General features: G+C 48.4%; 1 protein-coding gene across 1 annotated transcript; it reads right to left on the bottom strand.

The window, feature by feature from the left end:
- Positions 1 to 3226: 3226 nt before the first annotated feature.
- On the bottom strand, positions 3227 to 12962 carry LOC145522747 (pregnancy-associated glycoprotein 2-like). The gene is made up of 9 exons (XM_081531730.1): positions 12910 to 12962; positions 11683 to 11833; positions 10761 to 10878; positions 10544 to 10662; positions 8768 to 8967; positions 7878 to 7994; positions 6197 to 6341; positions 6011 to 6109; positions 3227 to 4520 (listed from the first exon to the last, which is right to left on the bottom strand). The coding sequence occupies exons 1-9, from the start codon at positions 12960 to 12962 to the stop codon at positions 4368 to 4370; spliced, it is 1155 nt and encodes a 384-aa protein (XP_081387856.1). The 3' UTR covers positions 3227 to 4367.
- Between the last annotated feature and the right edge of the window lie 887 nt (positions 12963 to 13849).

The raw sequence follows: 13849 nt of genomic DNA on the forward strand, positions 1-13849 counted from the left end.
AGTCAAGGCTATGGTTTTCCAGTGGTCATGTATGGATGTGAGAGTTGGACTATAAAGAAAGTTGAGCACAGAAGAATTGATGCTTTGGAACTGTGGTGTTGGAGAAGACTCTTGAGAGTCCCTTGAACTGCAAGGAGAACCAAACTGTCCATCCTAAAGGAGATCAGTCCTGGGTGTTCATTGGAAGAACTAATGTTGAAGCTGAAACTCCAATACTTTGGCCTCCTGATGCAAAGAGCTGACTCGTTGGAAAAGACCCTGAACCTGGGAAAAATTGAGGGTAGGAGGGGAAGGGGACAACAGTGGATGAGATGGTTGGGTGGCATCAATGATGCATTAGATATGAGTTTAAGCAAACCCTGGGAGATGGTGAAGGATAGGGAAGCCTGGCGTGCTGCAGTCCATAGGGTTGCCAAGAGTTGGACACGACTGAGTGACTGAACTACAACAAGCAGTAAAAAAGTCTGCCTTCAACATAGAAGATATATGAGATGTCAGTTCGATTCCTGGGTCAGGAAGATTCCCTCGAGGAGAAAAAGGAAATCAACTCCCATATTCCTGCCTGAAAAAAATCCCATGCACAGAGGAGCCTGGAAGGCTGCAGTCCAAAGGGTGGCAAAGAGTTGGACATGAATGAGCACGAGCACACGGAGGAGGATTTCCGCTGCCTTTGGGAAACAGTTATTGGCTTGTTACTGAGCTTTGACTGATATGAAACAATTGACTATGGATCACACAGTAATACTGAGACAAGTGACAATCATGAGATGTATATAAAGCTCCCCCTAAAGCCACAGGACTGGACAAGCCCAGGAGTCCAGCATAATACAATGGAAATAGTATGATATATTCAGGATCTAGCCAAAGCTGGGACACATGTGTTTGCTGCCTTACGTGAAGAAAATTTGAAATTCCTACTGAAGGCCTTGAGAAAGAGGATAATCGCCCTGAGATTGCTGAGTCACCTGTTATTGGGGAAAGCACTTTGACTGTTTAACAGCACAAGAAAAACAGCATGCATGGTGATATTTATGGATCACCTAAATATATAGAATTCATTTACCATTGAAAAGCAGTGGCATATAATATGGTCACTATTAAATTCATGAAAAATACTGGGGAAGTTTAAAGAAGCAAATTTACTGAGTTATATGCTGTTTTATCAGGTCATAAAGCAAGAAAATTTAACGAAATGCCATATATACATTTGGTGGGTAGCCAATGGATTGACCACTTGACTTTCCCTATGGGTAAAGAATAACTATGGCTTTGTCCCAGTCTCAGACTGGAACATGTCTCAGACACGTGGACCAGAAATTCATCCCACACACGACACAATGACAGATGGTGGGCTAGAAGAGCGGGCCTATGGAAGGGGCAGGTTACATACCAAAAGACTGTGTAGAGCCAAGAGCAGTGGAGGCAACATTACAGCTTTAAAGAGGCAAGGTTATCTCGCTTACTCCCACACTTGCTCCAGCAGCCCCTGCCTGAGACGTGTCATCCTGGAAGGCAGCATAGGCTCTGTGGGATGCCCCCTCCTCCCTTCCTGGCCCTCCTAGCAGCTGCACCATCTCCCAAGCTCCTGTCCCATCCAGGTGTTCCAGGTAGCAAGTGGCTACCACGGCCCCCTCAGCGGAGAGACACACACTGACTGCTCCACCAATGCCGCCACCCCCACCTGAGGTGGGAGAGAACACGAGGGAAGGGGGAAGGAGGAGTGGGCAGGGGTCAGAAGTCAGTTGGAGCTGAGATGCCAGGGTGGGCAGCAATGGTGTGATCACTCACCTAGAGCCAGACATCCTGGAATGTGAAGTCAAATGGGCCTGAGGAAGTATCACTATGAACAAAGCTAGTGGAGGTGATGGAATTCCAGATGAGCTATTTCAAATCCGAAATGATGTTGCTGTGAAAGTGCTGAACTCAATACACCAGCAAATTTGGGACTCAGCAGTGGCCACAAGACTAGAAAAGGTTAGTTTTCACTCCAATCCCAAAGAAAGGCAATCCCAAAGAATGTTCAGACTACCACAAAATTGCCCTCATCTCACACGCTAGCAAAGTAATGCTCAAAATTCTCCAAGTCCAGCTTCAATACTCATTCATGATGGGACTTTTTCTTTACTCAATCCTGTGCTGTTCAAAAATTGAGAAGGCAATGGCACCCCACTCCAGTACTCTTGCCTTGAAAATCCCATGGACAAAGGAGCCTGGTAGGCTACAGTCCATGGGGTCGCTAAGAGTCGGACATGACTGAGCGACTTCACTTTCACTTTTCCCATTCGTGCACTGGAGAAGGAAATGGCAACCCACTCCAGTATTCTTGCCTGGAGAATCCCAGGGATGGCGGAGCCTGGTGGGCTGCCGTCTATGGGGTCGCACAGAGTCGGACACGACTGAAGCGACTTAGCAGCAGCAGGCTTCAATAGTACATGAAACCCGAACTTCCAGATGTTTAAGCTGGATTTAGAAAAGGCAGAAAAACCAGAGATCAAACTGCCAACATTCACTAGATCATTGAAAAAGCAACAGAATTCCAGAAAAGCTTCTGCTTCATGAACTACACTAAGGCCTTTGACTGTGTGGATCACAACAAAGTGTGGGAAATTCTTAAAGAGATAGGAATACCAGACCACCGTACCTGCCTCCTAAAAAACCTGTACGCAGGTCAAGAAGCAAAAGTTAGAACTGGACACGAAACAATGGACTGGTTCAAAATTGAGACAGGAGTACATCAAGGCTGTATATTGTCACCCTGCTTATTTAACTTATATGCAGAATGCATCATGCAAAATGCTGGACCGGATGAAGCACAAGCTGAAATCAAGATTGCTGGGAGAAATATCAATAAGCTCAATATGCAGATGACATCACCTTATGGCAGAAAGTAAAGAGGAACTAAAGAGCCTCTTAATGAAAGTGAAAGAGGAAAGTGAAAAATCAGACTTAAAACTCAACATTCAAGAAGCAAAGATCATGGCATCTGGTCCCATCACTTCATGGCAAATAGATGGGGAAACAATGGAGGCAGTGACAGACTTTATTTCCTTGGGCTCCAAAATCACTACAGATGGTGACTGCAGCCATGAAATTAAAAGACACTTGCTCTTTGGAAGGATAGCTCTGACAAACCTAGACAGTATATTAAAAAGCAGAGACATCACTTTACTGACAAAGGTCTGAATAGTCAAAGTTATGGTTTTTCCAGTAGTCATGTATGCATGTGAGGGTTGGTCCATAAAGAAGGCTGAGAGCCTAACAATTGATGCTTTTGACCTGTGGTGTTGGAGAAGGCGCTTGAGAGTCCCTTGGGCTGTAAGGAGTGCCAACCAGTCCATCCTAAGGGAAATCAGTCCTAAATATTCATTGGCACGTCTGATGCTGAAGCAGAAGCTCCAAAACTTTGACCACCTGATGTGAAGAGCTGACTCAATAGAAAAGACCCTGATGCTGGGAAAGACTGAAGGCAGGAGGAGAAAGGATGACAGAGAATGAGGTGGTTTGATGGGATCACTGACTCGATGGACATACGTGTGAGCAAACACCAGAAGTGGGTGATGGACAGGGAAGCCTGGCATGCTGCAGTTCATAGGATCCCACAGAGTGGGACATGACTTCCTGACTGAACAACAACAATAGTCACTGAGATCTTTGAATCTGCTCTGGTTCCTGCATCCTGGATCCCCAGGGTCCTTCCAATAGGTCTCCCCTTTCTTGAAGTCCAGCTAGAGTCGGGATCCTCTCAGTTGTGGTTCAGACTTGATTTTAGGTCCTGTCTGGGTATGATGCACGGCAACCCTCAACCCAAAGAGAGACCCCCATCCATATCACCACCATTGAGATGAAATCTTTATTCTTTTCTTAAAAATAATTTTTCTTATTACTTAGTTTTTTTTGACTGTGCTGGGTATTCTTCACTGTTGAGGCTTCTGTTTTCTATAATTGTGGCTAGTAGGAGCGACTCTCTGGTTGCAGTGTGGACTTCTCACTCTGGTGGCTTCTCTTGTTGCAGGGCAGGCATTAGAGCACCTTCGGGCCTCAGTAGCTGTGCGATGTGGGCGCAGTGATTGTGGCTCCCAGACTCAGGATCCCAGAATGGACTCAATGGTTGTGGCGCAGGGGCATAGTTGTTCCACAACACGTGGGAAATTCCCATATCAGGGATTGAACCCCTGTCTTCCACATTAGCAAGCGGATTCCCTACCACTGAGCCATCAAGGAAATCCCCAAATCCTTTACCCTTTACTGAGACTAGGGCTTTGCAGAGCACCAAGAACAATTCACCAGCATCCCTGGGCCAGAGTGCCCTACGTGTGAGTGAGTGTGTGTTTGGTATGAGCCTGATTGATTCCTGGAGCAGCCTGGATTTACACTGCAGGAGCCAGGCCAATCCTGTACTTTTCCAGATCGTAAACTGAGAAGTACAGCCTCAGGAAGACGTTACCCAGGACCCAGGTCTCCGCCTCATTCTTACGCACTTTACCGTTCCGAAAGGTGCTGTAGCAGAGCCCCTCAGAACCCTGGGGGAGAGGGAAATACAAACCAGTCAGTCTGAGCCCCTACCAGCTTTCCCCAATCAAGATCCAGAGCTGGAAGCTTCTCGGATTCATATCCCTCCTTTGATAAGAGTCAAGTGTGTGTCTCAGCAGCTGCATGAGTCAGGGTTCACCCAAGAACAAGAAAGGCCAAGACCTATGGTTTCTATGAAGCCTGGGGTGATGGAGGGGAGAATTGGGTGTTTGAGATTATCAAATGCAAGCTAATATAGGGAGGATGGATAAACAACAAGGTCCTGCTAGCACAGGAAACTATAGTCAATATCCCAAGATAAAGTATAATGGAAAAAATATGAAAAATACATATATGTATATGTGTAACTGCCACTTTGCTGTACAGCAGGATTTAACACATTGTAAATGAAAAATACTTCAATGAATTAAACAAAACCAGTAATAATGGCCCAAAGTTCCCTCACACTCTGCTGTTCCTTTCCTTCTGACCTCTGCTCACTCATTTCTCTGCAGAGAATGCCTTTTCTTCTTCCTGTTCCCCACAACCCTTGTCTTTAAGACTTCACTCAGATCCTCTAGGAAGTCTTCTTGGACACACCCTCACCCTCCCTGGCCACTCCAGGCTGGGTTGGGTGACACCCTGATGCTCCCTGAGTCTGTAGCCCTCATCACCCCTAATCTGCCCCCGGTGCCAATTTGCACAGGCTCCAGGGGTGCCATTTGCATGGAATCCGGTATAGATTTGCCTCATCCCAAGCAGGCTTCCTCATTCCTCCATGAGGCTGAGGGTTTAGAATTACTAAAGCTTGCTTTCTTCCTCAAAGCCTTCTTTGAGCCCATCAGCCTGCTCTCAACTCCCACAAGGAGCTGACATGAACCCTCCACCCTGTGCTGGGGCTGAGCAGTCACTGTGCACCCTTTATTCACCTTAACAACCCACCTGCCCACAGAGGGGTCGGTACCCCAACTCACCAAGGGGGTGGTGGGGCTTAGCAAGGGGAAGTTGCACCTGGGAACTACAGGGTTACCATGTAATATATCATCCCAACCTGGACACCTTGAAGATGGGAAGGGAAACTGTTAACCCCTGTGGTGGCACAGCACACTGGGACTGCCCCCAGCCATCCTTCTTGTCACTTGGTATATTTCAGGGATTGCTAGAGCTGACTTTCCGTGTTCATGCATCTGAGGTCTCTGGTTGAACTGAAGCTGAGGCCCTTAGTGTTCCCCTCTCCTTGTGACTCCCACCAGGTGAGCACGGAGTGGTATCTGCACATGTATTTCAAGAGGATGGATGTCCCAGACTGCCCTTTACTCTCACGGGGTTGGTTTTGTGGGAGGCTCTGGCCCAGCCACAGGAGCACAGCAGCATCTGCCATGGATTCACTTGGCCTGCAGAGGGGGTCCTCTTCTCAGCACAACCCAAGGGTTCCTGCAATTCCCTAGGGTTCCTGCAAGTCCCAGATTTGAGAACTACCCTTCAAGATTGGCACCCTCACCTCATAAATGTAGGCTTGAGCAGGCACTGGGTAGTCGATGCCCTTGATAGTGAAGATGAGAGGAGGCAGGGTGCTGGTGGTGTTACATGGAACTGTGTACTGTCAGAGAAAGAGGGAGAGAGGTCAGCTCAGCTGATCCTTGTTGTCTGGGGAGGCTGGAAGCAACCGTGTGGCATGACCCCTCACCTGCAGACTACCTAAGGGCCTGATGCGGATGAGCCTGTGGATTCTGGTGATGCGTCTACTTGGGCCAAGCAGGTATGTACTCCCAGTATCCATGATAGCCTGGCAGCCGCGTTTACAAGCAATCACCTTCCCGTTCATGGAGATGCTGAGAGAGAGTGGGACAAAGTAGCACCACAGTCACTCTGAAGTCTCCCCCACGACTGCCCCCTCCCTGACCATCTCCTGAACAGCCCTTCAGCTCTTGCCCTTCGCTGTTTTCTTTGCTCTGGTCATGTCCCCTTCTTTGACTTCCTTTCAGTTCTTGAATGCACCAGCCTCTTTCAGGCCTCATGGCCTTAGCACCCGTTGGTTGCCCTTCCTAGAAGACCCCCAACCCCCTTGTCTAGCTAATTTCTCCGCATCTTCCAGATTCCTGCTTAATTGTCACTTTGGCAGGAAAGTCTTCACCCTAGACTAGATCAGGCTTCTGTCTTGCTCAGTCTCTGTAGACACTTCCTCATGTCTAGCATGTACCAAGGTGGTAATTCACTGGGTGTGTGACTCGCTTCATGTGAGTCTGCCTCACTAGATGTGAGGGCAAGTTTATCCTCAGTGCCTCCCCCAAGTGCCCAGCCTACAAGGGATGCAAGTGTATGTTTGCTGAGTGAATGAATGAAGAACACCCAGAGACCTATATCTAGTGTCTGACGAATCAACTATGGGTCAACCCACATAGTGAAGATGGAGCTTCCCTGGGGCCCCAGATTCTTGGAGTGGTTGTGGGGAGACATAAACTGCCCTGAGAGAGGGGGTCTCCGAGCACCAGCCGCTTATCTGGCTCAGACACTGAAGGCCCCAGTCAGGGGATGCTCAATCTAACCCAGAGGGCTCCAAAGGACAGGAAAGCTTTTGTCTGAGGGATGACACAGAATGCCATCAATTACTGCCCCTTGTTATCAGGCCACTCCTGGATCCCAGCTCCCTGATTCTCTCTGAAACAACTCCTGCCCCACTGTGCGCCCCAGAAAGCAGGTAGGTACCTTCAAAGAGAGAAAGTGTCTCTTTGTAAGAGGTGCTCTCAGGTCTCAGGACTGCAGCCAACCTCTCCCCACTGCTAGGTAGCTTCTCTATGGATCGAGTTTTCCTTGTTTGTCTAGGACTTTCCTTGCTTTTAAACTGGCAGTTCTGTGTACTAAGAACCTTCTCGATCCCGGGAAGCCCCGGACAGTTGGTCATCTGAACACAACCCTGTTCAGGCTGGTGAAATTCTCCCTGATCCTCTTTTCACCGCACGGTCAGGTCCTCTAACCCTGCTGCCCACCTCACAGTGGGGTGGGTACAGCCTTTCCCGAGCTGCACAGACCTCTCTGGACCCTTTCAGGACCCTGGACAGGGGGCTGGTCAGGAGATCAGGGTGATTATGATCCCTTGGGTGGTGTGTGTATGTTTTCTTGTGTGTGTGGTTGTGTGTCTCTGAGCTTGTGTCTGGCCATGAGTGTGTATATCTGCGTGCCTGTGCATGTTGATATGTGTGCCTATGAGGGTGTTAAACGTGTCTTGTGTGTGTTTATATGCGTGTCTTTGTTTGTGGACATGTCTGTGTGTGAGATTGTGTCTGTGTTAAATCTGTGTGTGTGTCTACATGTGTCACTGCACCCGTGCGGGAGCACTGCTAGAGTGGCCCTCGGAGGGCGAGGCTTACCGCTCCATGGATATCTGCCAGTAGTGGGTTCGGGACACTGGTACCCAGTTGAGCTTTCCCGTGTGGTAGGAGTGGTCCACCCCACCAAACATCACCACACTGCCATTCTCCCTCCGGCTGTCGAGAGAAGAGAGAGGGGGGTTCTTGGGAGGAGAGTAACGCCAGCACTGTCTGAGGGCTGTGCTTCTCCACCCAGCAGAGACACCACTACAGTCCCCATTTTACAGATGTGGACATTGAGGAGCTGAGGGGTTGAGTACCTGACCCAGGCCTGTCACCATCTAATCAGTGCCACAGAAGTTTGAAGTCTGGCCTGGCTCTGACCACCCAACTTTCTGAAGAGGACCTGGTTGCCTCCCCTGACTGCTCAGAGATCCCCTCAGAGGACTCCGTGCTAGAGGAGTCTGGGTCCCCCTTGCCTCGCCTTTCATTTTTCAAAACTTCCAGGCCCAAGGGCACTAAGGGCATGAGTTCAGGGCCACCCACTGTTGGCATCACTGGCCTATGACCTGTGCCGACCATGAGGCCCCACACTCAGCAGGCCCCAAGCTCTGTTAACCTCTCTTGAAATTCCTAACATTTGTTGAACAAGGGGTCATGCATTTGCATTTTCAACTGGCTCCAGCCAACTGTGTAGCTGGTCCTGGGCTCCTGGTGCAATGTTAGTGAGAAAGGAAACATTCCCACCATTCCTCTGCATCTTTCCATATCAAATCCACAGCAAATCCAGATGCCCTTCTTCCAACTCGTACCCTGATACCTTCCATTGCTCTCCCCCTTCCTCCTACTCCCTGGGCCAAGCCACTGCCCTCAAGTGCTCTATAATTTTTCATGCAAATAAAAACATCTTTCAGCTGATTTGGAGAGGGTTTTTGTCATCTCAGATTTACCTGCTCAAGTAGAAGGCAAAGAGCGGGTGAGGAATAAGTCCGAGGTTCTTCAGGTTGTCAAAGAGCGGGGTGGTTCCTTCAATGGCGAGGCTGGGGAAGCCCAGGCCCAGGATGCCATCAAAAGGTGCAGTGAGAAAAACTTGTCTGGATTGCTTCTCGCTCATGGCAAAGGTCTGGGTGAAGTGGAGACGGTTCCCAATCTGTGGGAGAGGAGAGTAACTTTGTTGCTCAGTCGTGTCTGACTCTGTGTGACCCCAAGGAGTATGCAGTCTGTGGAATTCTCCAGGACAGAATTCTGGAGTGGGTAGCCTTTCCCTTCTCTATGGGATCTTCCCAACCCAGGGATTGAACCCAGGTCTCCTACACTGCAGGCAGAAACTTTACCAGCTGAGTCACAAGGGAAGCCCAGGAGAGGAGAGTGTTCCCACATAAAGGACCTGAGGCCTGGCTGTGCCCTGCCTTGGCCTCAAACAGTTAGACCAAGCTGGGAGAGGAATTCGGATTCCATTTGTGTGGGGCTGTTGATTTTAACAACACCTGCTTCTCCTGCAAACACCATCTGAGTAAGTCAGATTGGCCTCATGCCTTCTGTACAAGTGGGGCGACCAAGCCTCAGGACAGGACTGAATGGTTCCCCCTTGTGGACAAAATGAGTAGAAAGCAGGGTAGTCTTCTCTTCAACATTACTATGATCTGAGGACAGAAACGGACTGAATTCTGCATCTGCCCAGAAGACAGAAGCCCTTTATACAATGTCGCTGGCAGGGTTCTCATGAAAAGTCTGCCTGGGAAACTAAATTTTAGGGATATGTGTGTACATGTGTCTTGGGGAGTCAGGGAGTGTGGAATATTCAGACATTTTGGGGAAGGCACGTCATACATTTATTAGACTCTCAAAGACCCTCGAAAGTGAGAACCCATTTATCAGGACCCTCCCACATATGTGGCCTCTTGCTTTCCCTGCCTGGATACCTGAAGCCCTGGGCTGCCCCCAGGGTCCCAGGCAGTTTTATCCTCTCCCCAAAAAACCCACACCTGCCTGAGTCCTGACTAGCCAGCCCAGCTCACCTGCTTAGCACATGTGTGACATTGGCAAGGCCTTTATTCTCTGCACCTCATTTCCCTCATCTATATCATGAGTTAATCATAGTGTTTGCTGTGTAGAGTTGTTGCAGGATTGAACAAGTTTCTTATCATTCAGTGGCTAAGTCATGTCTGACTCTTTGCAACCCCAGGAACTGCAGCACACAAGGCTTCCATGTCCTTCACTATTGCCTAGAGGTTGCTCAAACTCACGTCCATTGAGTCAGAGATGTCATCCAACCTCTCATCCTCTGTCACCCTCTTCTCCTCTTGCCCTGAATCTTTCCCAGCATCAGGGATTTTCCAATAAGTTGGCTCTTCACAGCAGGTGACCAGAGTCTGGGACCTTCACTAACACTTTCACTTTAAACCAGTTATTACCATGAAAATGCCTAGCACAGTCTGAGAATATAAAAGTGCTTTTCCCCCAACTCTCTCACCTGACACCAAAATGAACCTTGGGCTCCTCACAGGCAAAGAAGCTGCAAATCCACACCCCAAGTCACTCTCTGCATTAGCCATGGGGAGTTTGTGTGTCAGCAGGGGTGTTTTCTCCCCAAGGACAGAGTCCATCCAGGCAGACATACAGCCATTAGGGGACTTTGGGAAGCACAGACCCTCCCAGCTGGTCCTGCATCTCTTTTGTAAGCAGCAGTTGCTCCCAGGGCCAGAAGCTTCTGGTTTCCAGATTACCTGAATGATGTCTTGGCCAAGGACTCCTTTTATCCTCCCAGAGTGATACATGAGGTCAACGGGGTTTTCCAACAGCTTGAAGGTGGTGGACTTGAAAGGGTTGAAGACATTGTGTGTCACTGCAGACACAACAGATGATTACCCTTCAAGTGCCGAAGACAGACAGCAGGGTGGGAGGGCAAGCACAAGAGGCGGAGGGTGGGGAGGGCGTACTCACAGCAGCTCAAACTGTGGCAGACAATGGAGGGCACCCACAGGTCAGAGGAGCCGGTGTCAAACAGGACGGTGAACTCCTGAGGGGGCGTTCCAATGGCGATGGTGCCGACATAGATGTACTACAGGGGCCGGAGAGGGATGGTTAAGGCAGACCTGGCTGCCTGTCCACCCCCATTCCACCCACGATTCCTCGAGTACTGCCTCCTGCTGGGTTTCCCAGGTCTCCTGAAATCACTTTCCAAGCGCCCAACCTCACAGCCTCTACTCGGACTGGTGTCTTCATTTGAGAAGCCCTCCAGTCTCCCCTCTATGTCCAGTGTGAGCTCCTTCTTCTCCTAGGTCCTCCCAGGCCACTGATTCTAATCTCAGATCATGTCTGAACAACAGCACTCAGCTGGCCCTGTATTTAGACATGTATTTACCCTCTCCCCATCTCTCAGGATGGCCTGTGCATTCTTGAAGAAGAGATTAGACCTTTATAATCAGTAAAGGATTATGAGGACTCAGTAATTTTTACCAGTATTGCTCTTGGATCTCCTGAGACTGAACTTGCTCTGCCTTGGATTTCACACTTGATTTGCACTTGCCTTTGGTTTTTGATTGGCATGGCTCACCCTTCATCTGTAACTGAGTGGCTCACTTAGTTCAGAAAGAACAATCTCCCTCAAACTAATGAAACACCTTTGGCACAGAAATGGATGTTTATCTGCCCCCTGGTCATTGCTGGGCCCAGTCACCACAGACCAAGAGTTGACAATGACACTGCCTTCTCCTCTGGGAGAGGAGAAGGGTCCCTGTTCCCCCATGTTTCTGCCTCCTGCAGGAGCCGCAGCCCCAACAACCCCACTGGCATCTCCTTTTGAACCTCAGTGCAATGCCAGAGCACCAGGGGGCGCTGTGGAGCACCATCCTCCCACACTCACATCCTTGTAGTTCCTCAGGGGATGATAAGCTATGTTTTGGTCCTTAGTGTCATTCTGGGACTGGCTGTAAGGGTGTTCCTCAGAGAAATTTGGCAGCAAACTTCTTCCCCGTAGGGTTTCTGGCATGGTCTTCACTTGTGTAACAGGGATTCTTTCACCAGCCATGAGGAAAAGAAAACAAAGAAAGGCCAGCAATCAGCTGTCTGTGTTATATAGACTGTCGTACCTGACGTTGTAACGGCACTGTGTATTTTCCAGGCATTTTTATGAGTGTCACCTTATTATCAGGATGCCACGTAATAACCATGGCAAAGACCTAGGCCTGAACACAGGTTCTGTTGCATAATTTTGGGTAAGGCATATGACCATTTGAAGTTTCAATATCCCCGTCAGTAAAAAGATGGACTATAATAATCCCCACCTCCGCCCCCCACATAGAATGGCTTAGATAGTAAGTGAGATGATGGATATAATGCACCTGATATATAGGAAGTCTCAGCAATGTCAGCCATTATCATTGCTGTGGCCATCCCACTGTATCCTTTTCAAGGAACCTCGAGGAGGGAAGTAGAAGGGGTTCATCATCCTCTTTAAACAGGGGAGAAATTTGAAATGCAGGGAGTTGCAGACTTGGCTGTGGTCACACTGCTTGTTAGGGCTAAGAGAACAGAGAAATAGTACTACTGATCTTTCTTCTGGGCTCAAGCAGAAGAGACGAGGTCAGGAAATGGGGAATGAATTAAGGAGGTTAAGAGACGCCAAGAAGAATGTTTTAAAAAGGAAAAAATCTAAGAGAGTTCTGCATACACAGAGACATCTGAAGAGATAGATAAACTAGAGAGATACAGAGTTGAAGGCACAGACATATTCACACAGAAATGAAGAGAGACCAGAGAGGAGATTTAGAACCACATACAGGAGAAATGTTGTTTCTTTGGATCACACCTACAGCTGCATAGGTTGCACACTGAACAATTTCAAGGAATGCAGTCTTATGTAGGACATGATGTTGCTGGAACCCAAGAGTTCTGCGATCCTACAGGATTGCCTGGAGAGCCTAGAGCCTCACGGAATCAGTGGCAAGGTACTTATCAACAAGTGAGAGTTGACTTTAGACTGTCAGGGAGTGATTACATTCCCTTGTAATCCTGACAGGTGAAAGAATAAGAGGATGAGAATAAAAAACCAAAAAAAAGGGACAATGTCACTTATAGTCCCCACACTTACATGACTATGCACTCTGAAAGAGCTACCAGCCCCAGGAGTCCAAGCCACTTCATGCTTCTTTCCTCAACTGAAGTACTCAGGACACATTGAGTTCTGAGCATGCACTGGCGGTGAAGGTTACCTAGCTATATATGCTCTAACCTGCTCTAATGTTCTCCTTTAAGCCACCATGAGTCTGATGAGAAATATGAACCTCTAGATAAAATCTTTGCCTCTATCGGTGTCTGTGAGGAGTGGACTGGGAAAACTCTCATAATACAGAAAATTCCACTGAAATCTCTTCCTTAATTCTTGGGTCAAAAACCAAACTGAACTGCACAGTCTAAGTGTGGGGAGACTCTTTCTAACTTGTAGGTAAAACTGCTAATAAAGTGATAAAAGGAAATGTTATGGGCCATGTTAGACATTTGTGATCTCGTGTGGTCTTCCTAGCCACTTCATGAGATGTGCATTGCTGTCCACAGATGGAGAGGAGAGAGCTAGGAGGAAAAGAGGTCAAATGGCAGAGTCGGACACTACTGGAATGACTTGCACAACACAACACAGTGCAGTGACGTATGAGTGGCTTTAGGTAGTGGGACAGATGGCACAGATCAGAGACAGCATTGACACCAAACTTCAACGAAGTTCTATAGCAATATTACAAAAGAGCAGTTTCAATATTGGAAGAAATGTCTGACTCTTTGCGATGCTGTGGACTGTAGCCTGCCAGACTCCTCCATCCATGGGATTCTCCAGGTAAGAATACTGGAGTGGGTTGCCATTATCTACTCCAGAGGACCTTCCCAACACAGGGATCAAACCTGTGGCTCCTGCATTGGCAGGAGTTCTTTACCACTAGCGCCACTTGGGAAGCTGTGATGCTGTTAGGGAAATTAAAATTGAGGCAGTCTTCTTCAGGCTTCAGAAGTAGGAGAGCAGGCTTCTGATCAAATTCTGA

Source organism: Giraffa tippelskirchi, chromosome 10 (assembly GCF_054371585.1).
Source record: "Giraffa tippelskirchi isolate mGirTip1 chromosome 10, T2T-mGirTip1v1.2.pri, whole genome shotgun sequence".
Taxonomy (NCBI): Eukaryota; Metazoa; Chordata; class Mammalia; order Artiodactyla; family Giraffidae; genus Giraffa; species Giraffa tippelskirchi.